This window comes from Pteropus alecto, unplaced genomic scaffold (assembly GCF_000325575.1).
Source record: "Pteropus alecto unplaced genomic scaffold, ASM32557v1 scaffold821, whole genome shotgun sequence".
Taxonomy (NCBI): Eukaryota; Metazoa; Chordata; class Mammalia; order Chiroptera; family Pteropodidae; genus Pteropus; species Pteropus alecto.
The window spans coordinates 474,087-481,399 of NW_006431396.1; the positions used below are offsets into that span (position 1 = coordinate 474,087).

General features: G+C 47.8%; 1 protein-coding gene and 1 pseudogene across 2 annotated transcripts in view; one reads left to right on the forward strand and one right to left on the reverse strand.

Moving 5' to 3' along the window:
• The window catches only part of CMC4 (C-X9-C motif containing 4), a 13,362-nt gene extending 10,656 nt beyond the window's left edge, over window positions 1-2,706 (forward strand). For both annotated transcript variants that reach the window (XM_006905815.3, XM_015597802.2), the window contains exon 3: window positions 2,342-2,706. In XM_006905815.3, the coding sequence (XP_006905877.1) occupies window positions 2,342-2,589 (248 nt within the window). In that variant the 3' untranslated portion in view covers window positions 2,590-2,706. The remainder of the gene's footprint in view (window positions 1-2,341) is intronic.
• A 1,987-nt stretch (window positions 2,707-4,693) lies between these two features.
• LOC112471003 lies at window positions 4,694-4,812 on the reverse strand (annotated as a pseudogene).
• Between the last annotated feature and the right edge of the window lie 2,501 nt (window positions 4,813-7,313).

Here is a 7,313-nt window from a genome sequence, read left to right on the forward strand (position 1 = left end):
TCTCTGTTGAAATGCTCACTGAATTTATCTACATTTCACAGAAGTTCATCGAGCCTCTTTATAACCAGTGTTTTGAACTCTGAATCTGTTATATTACTTGAGTCCATTCTATCTGGGTCTCTGTTCTGTTCTCTCACATGGCTTCTGCTGCTTTGTCTTCCCATTTTGGCTGCCTTTCTGTGTCTGTTTTTATGTACTAAGCAAAGCTTCTAAGTCTCCTGGTCTTATTAAGATGGCTTTGTGTATTAAAATAATGAGATACCACTACACACCTATTAGAATAGTCCAGTGGCCCAGTTCTGAAAGGGGTTGAGCTGCAGGCCAAGTTTAGCCCAAGCCTGTGCCCCTCCGGGGCCACCTGTTAAGATTCAGCCAGCAATCCACAGATGCTGTGCTTATCGTTGCCTCAAAAGGCCATGCCAGAGACTGAGGTCAGCTGCCACTAGCATGAGTCTAGGCACTGCTCAGCAAGGAGCACCTAACTGGCCGAGGACACACGTGGATGTGGCTTGGGTGGGGCCCGAGTCGGAGGAGGCAGGGTTTCAGGGAATCCTCTGGGCAGAGCGAACTCTGTTATCCAGTTTGATGACATCACGGCTGTGGCAGCGCTGTGTCCGCGCACTGGGAGGGGAGGGCTCAACAGGGAACGTGGGATACCCCTGGCACTTCTGTACCGATCGAGTCTCGCCTCAGCCCTCACTGCGACAGTGTCTCCCTGTAAGTCCCTGGTGACCCCTGCATGCGGCCGAATCGGCACTGGTGCTCAGAGCGAGCAGGTCCGTCACCAGGACAATCCGCTCGTGGACGCGGCCCCCGTAAGAGGCGTCCGCCGCTGCGGCTGTCACTGCTGCTGTCACTGCCGCAGCCTCCGTCACACTCAGCCACTCGGGACCAGGCAGCCCCACATCCTCTCCCCGTCCTACCTTCTGCCGTTGCAAGGTGCTTTCTTGGATTTCTCCCTAGCTGTATGGCTTGTTCCTCCAGATCCCAGGTGATTTGTTCTTGCCGCTGCTCCTTGTTTCTGTCACAACTTTGATCTGGTCGCCAGGGGGATGAACAGAGACTCTATCATCTACACCACTTTTTTTTTCCTCTGTGTACTTCCTTTGACTTTTAACTTTCATCTTGGACTTGTCGTTTTGTGATAAAATAAGCAGTATCTTATACAATCTTTTCATCTAAAAAGTCACTGTACAGTAATGTCATTTTATTCATCCCTTTCTTCCCTTCCTCTAAATTTAAGAGAAATGACAAATCTTTTTCACAGTCGACTTATTCTCCCAAATAAGTTTTTAAGCAGTGTGAGTTAGCAGGCCATGGCTACAGGGGAACAGCAATGGAGCTGGCGCTGGTCACACCCCGTGCTATGGCAGGGCCGAGGACTGCCGGGACCAGGAGTTCGCAGAAAGCTTTCCCGGGCTGTAAACATATGAAGCCACTTAACCCTTTCATCCAGGAGGTGTGTGCTGCTGTGAGCCCCACGTTAGAGGTGGGGAGTCAGCGCGGGTTATGTAACTTGTCCGGGGTCACACAACTAGCAAGGGGTACAGTGAGGATTTGAATCCCTTCAGCCTGGCTCCAGGCCTGGACTCGGCCACCTGGCTGAGCTCTCTTTCTAGTCAGGATCGTCGCTCCTTTCCTGGGCTAATTACCCCATCTTAGTATTGAGGGCAGCCACCTTAACTGTACGCAAAACAATGCACGGGGTCTCTGCACTTTTCTAAGTCACCGAATCATCAAAGGAGTTTGTGACCAACAAAGGTGAGGGGAGGGCATAAAAACCACTGCCCCGGACAAGACTTAATTACGATTCTAGAACAATGGGAACGTTACCAGCTTTGACGGTGTCTAAGTACTGGCAGAGGGGACATGGAAGAGTGGCACCGGTCTCATGACGTGGGCAGTCCACGTTACTGTCTCTAGTTCAGAGAAGATCAGGGGGCATGAGTCCGTAGCGCGTGTAAATGTCTCACCACTGTGCTGTACACCTGAAACCAATATAATACTGAATGTCGACTAATTGAAAAATAAAAACATTAAAATTGAAATTAAAAACTAAAAAGAAAACACTGCCCTAGAAAAAGGCACAGAAGCTATTAACTCAACCTTAAAGAAAAGGAGATGATGTCTAAAAATACCTTCTGACTACTTTGTAAATCACACTTTTCTGATGAACCCGCCGACCGGTCTCTAAGTCAGGAGGAAGTCAGTGGCCTGGGTGCGTCCTTCCTCTGTGCGGGTCTGTGGGTGCGGTGAGGTGAGCAGTGGGACGCACTGCTCTGACTCTCCCTGGGCCTTAGTCCTATGAGATTGTGACGAGGTCTGCCTGTCTGTCTTTCAGCCAACGACTACAGGGAATCTAAGTGTCAGGCTGTCATCCAGGAACTGCGTAAGTGTTGCACTCGATATCCCAGGGGAAGATCGCTCGTCTGTTCGGGATTTGAGAAAGAAGAGGCAGAAAAGCTGACACCGAAGTCCGCATCGAAGTCCAGTTCTGCCGAGAAGCCACGTGCTGCATCGCGGTTCCACCAAGCGAGTTTTGTTTATCCTCCTGACTCTTCAGGCCAGGTAGCAGCAAGTATCGAATGAAAAAGTCAACTATAAAAGTTAGTAAATATGCCAACTATGCAGAACAGATAGAATAATATTAAACAAATATGTAGACTGTAATAAAAAACAGCTGCTAAAATAAACCCGTTAAGTGAACATTTCTTGGTTTGCTACTCGTGATCGCGTCGCTTAGAAGAAATAGGTATTTGGTCTTTGTCTCTGTTCCCGGCACAGAGCTCCCAAAACCCTTTGAGATCTCCTAACTGATAAGAGAAATAAAGGTGTCTTTTGTTCCATCAGCAAGGTTACTTTTGAAAAGCCCCTAGTAATCCATGGATGGGGGCCGGTTGTCAGGGGAACCGACCACATGACGAGTGGGAACTTTTGGTCCCCACCCCGACTTCTGGGGAGGGCAGAGGGCTGCAGAAGATTGAGTTCAATCGCCAGTGGCCAATAACTTAGCCAATCACGCCTGTGTGATGAAGTCTCCACGAAAACCAAAAGGATGCGGAGCCTGGCGGACCTTGCCCTGAGTACCTCTGCATTTAACTGTTCGTCTGTCTCCTTTATAATCTCTTTTCTAATGAACTGGTAAGTATTTAAGGAAATGTTCCTCTGGGTTCTGTATCTTTGGGAACCTCAGACTTACAGGCTGTCGGTCAGAAGCACGTGTGACAATCTGGACTTGCAATAGGCATCTGAAGTGGGGGTGGTCTTGTGGGACTGAGCCCTTAGCCTGGGGGGTCTGACACTAACTCCAGGTGGAGAGAGTCATAATTAAATTTGTAGGACACCCAGTCAGTGCCCCTCAAGAATTAGAGAATTGCTTGGGAAAAAAACAGACATAGGTGTAGTAATGTATTTCTTAAAGGCTGTTGGATATACGTGTTGATGAATTCCTTAGCCTTTGAGTCCAGACTACTAGTGTCATTCAAAAACTCAAGTCAAATGAGGTATATGGTAGGTGAAGAGTCACCCTTCCAGAGTCAGCGATCGAGACCTTTCATAGACTACCTGCTAAATTCGAAGGTTTCTCTAACCCAACCCCATACCTGTTGTATTTCCAATAATTTTGAGCAAGGTGTCTTCCCAAATGCAAGTAAGAGCATTTCTTTCTGCTTTTGCATTCCCACCACGGTGCCCGGCCAGAAGGCACGCAATATTTGTTCAATAAGTAGTAGGAAAGGCATAGGAACGATTCTTGTAATGTTTAATGACCCCCAACTTATTGTGAGAACCAAAAAAAAAAAACCCTTTATCGGAAGTCAGGCAGGCAGCAATGGAATTAGAATTCTTAGGTGGTTTATCTACTCTTTATATCCTTAACATCAAAACCTATTACAGCGGATCCCAGTGTTAATATGAGGCCGCCAAAGGAAGCCTAGTGACAACTGTCAGTGACTTCGTTTAGGAGATGGGGGGTGGGGTGGGGGTGACAGTATCAAACAGGCCATTTGCTTTCCTCAAACGGGTGTTAGAACCATCACTCCACCCTGCCCCACCCCCCGACCCCCAAAAAAGAAAAAGATGACTTTCTAAGCAAGAGCAGAAACAAATTCTGATCGGTTCCAGTCTTAGTCTATTCTGGCCATTATAACAAAATACCACAGATGGGGGGTGGGGGAGGGACTTACAAACGAGACATTTATTTCTCGCAGCTCTAGAGGCTGGAAGTCCAAGATCAAGGCACTGGCAGACTCAGAGTCTGGTGCGGACCCTCTTCCGGTTCAGAGAGCACTGTCTTCTCACTCTGTCCTCACGTAGAAGGGAACAGGGAGCTCTCTGAGGCCTCTTTTATAAGGGTTCCAACCCCATTCGTGGGAGCCACAGCCCCGTGAACTAAGCACCCCCCAAGGCCCCACGTCCTGATACCACCACCTTGGGGGTTAGGATGTCAACATGTGAATTTGGAGGGGACACAAACATTCAGTCCATAACAGAGAGGACCCTTCCTCGCCTCTTCCAGCATGCTACAAAAAGCCTCCAGGGCTGTGAAGGGACAGTAATGGTCCCTGATGTTGAAATACCTTTATTATTTGAGACCAAGTATTCTTTTTTTTTTTTAGACGAGGCAACCCTTGATTGACCTCACAGATTGTAAGGACCTTGTCAGTTTACAATCCCTTATTTTTTTTATTTTTTACGCCTCCAGCACCTGGTCTTCCTAGGTGGTCTCCCATCCAAGTACTAACCAGGCCCGACCCTGCTTAGCTTCTGAGATCAGACGGGATCGGGCTTGTTCAGGGTGGCGTGGCTGTAGACCCTTCCTATCTTTAAACTCAGTCCTGTCTCGGTTTAAATCAACATGGATTGGCAGACATGGATGTAAATCTTATTCTTCCTGTGACATACAGAAAAATAAAATAGCCATCAGAGAAGCTTAACATTTACTGAGTGTTCTTTCTGCATTAGGGACCTTGATTAGAACTGGGAAGGTGAGAACTCTGATCTCGTCCTGCATTTTAGAGACGAAAAAGCCCCTATGTAGGCTCTTAGTGATGCTAAGTTTAATCACTTGGTTAACGAGTGACTGACATACCTCTCAGCTGGAAAGGCTGTTTTTCCTTTGTAATGTGTGCGGTGATATGTTGGTGCCCCATGGATATACCACAATCGGTCACCCCTTAGCTTTAGCATCCACTGCTGACAAGAGCCCCTGCTCTACCGTGCGACAATTCTCTTCCCGGCATCCACTCCACACGCTTCCTGTAAAATTTAATAAACTGTAATGTTACACTTGTGTTCAGCATCTGAAGTTGTACACCACTTAAAAGGCTTAAAGGGTCTGTTAAGTAGTCACTTTTAACAGCAGAATTTTAATTTTCTTAGCACCAGCTTCCATAGCTGTATTTCAGCGGCTTTCGACTTTGGCTGTTCATTAGAAACACCTGAGGCATGTGACAAACTCAGGCTGTCCCGGTGGTACCCCAGGCCGGTGAAATCAAGTGTCTAGAATGACAGCCAGGTGTCAGCAGTTTGCAAAATTCCAAAGGTGACGCCCCTGTGCCAGCAAGGAGAACCTCCACTCTCAATAATCCTAGTGGCATTTCTTACCATTTCAAATTCACAAAGGTAGACGCTCTGGGTGAGTCAATAAAACTTACAGTTTTAGAAAAATATGGAAAAAGTGCGACACTTTCAGTTTTTTTTTTTAGAAAAATAGTGCTCTTAAAAGTCATGATTCCTTAAGAAGCCAACATCACAGACGTAAGCTGCATCATAGGATTTCTGGGGAATTGGGTCCACAATAAGATATATTTTCTGCTCAGTTCTGCAAGAGGCCACCGAGACATTGCATAAGTGATTAAGAAGGTGCCATTCTGGGAGCGCATGACAAAGAAACAAAGCTGATAAGTCGGTGGAGGGAGCAGAGAGAGCAGCAATCTAATTTTGCCTATAGGGTCTAAACTGGCCTTGAGTTTCACTCAGAGAAGAAACTGAGATCGTCACCAAACATGAATGACACCTAAATATGTCAAACCCATCCCTATGTCACATTTTTTTTTCAACCAGAGATTTATTGTTATTTCTCTAAACTATACAAAAGTAGAAGTTTCAAATAAGAGCCCAATCATGAGTCATGTCCATCTTTCTGGCAAATATCAAACGAAAAGATGCTAGAACATTCTTACAATAGTTAACTACACGGTAACTGCATTTCAAAACCACAAGCACTCACCCTAGGAGTAGGTTAGCTACAAATATGGAAGATTCATTCCTTCAAGAAAAATGAATAAAGGAAGGAGGGAGAAAGAGGGGTATATAGGTAGGGGCGAGGGAGGGAGAGAGGGAGCTCGAACATGAATAAACCAATTCCTTCTTCTCTCTTATGTGCTAATGTGAAAAAAAATCGCCATGTGGGAATGCTGTGAAGCAATTTTATTACTCAATAAAACATGTGAAACCGGAAAACCAAAAAGAAATGTCCTCCAACTTTAATCACGTCCTATCTCGTGCCAGCATCCATGAGGCGGTGACTGCCCAGGTCCAGGAGGGAGGACTTTTACCTGAGTTGTAGGCCAGGTGTGTGTGTTGGGGGGGCAGGGGTTGAGCCCGCCATCCCCCCACCCCAACTCCGCGGGCCTGTAGCTGAATGTCCGAGGCTGAGTGGTGAGAATGTGAAGCAAACAAGCTGCCCATAGGGCAGCAGGAGCCAAGTCCTGTTGGTATATCACCATAACAATGACACACAGGACAATGGGGGTGCTTAAACAGTGTCAGCAATGGGGAGTCTCCTTAGGGAGACGGAACATCGGAGTATTTTTTGAGCCTGAAGGGGCAGCAGCCAGAAAGCGACAACACCCCTGGATCCCTCTCCGCTCTCCTCTGACACCAGGGAGAACTTCGGGGAGAAGGGACTCAATCAAGCATTATAGCTCCTCCTGTGTCAGGACCCAAACCCCCATCCTACCCGGTTCCATCGCAGGTGGGACGCCGGGGCAAAGGGTGGCCCAGAGTAGCGAGGACGCCTCGGTGTGAGGAGCTAAAGGGGAGAGAAGCTTGGCGGATGCTCCAGCCAGCAGGTGCGGTGGACGTGTCACGTGCTGGTACCGACGGCGCTCATTGCGCAAGGAGATTCTCCCAGTCCGGGTCAAGCTCCAAGCAGAGAAGCCGCGAGCGCGGCGTTACCACATCTCGGCCAGAAGGTGGCGCCAAAACTCCCAACACGTTCAAAGTCAAGTTGCTGGGGCGGAACCTTACAGAGAAAACGCGGAATCCCTGCCCGTCAAGGGAAAACGGCTGTCTATTCCCGCCCCCCACCC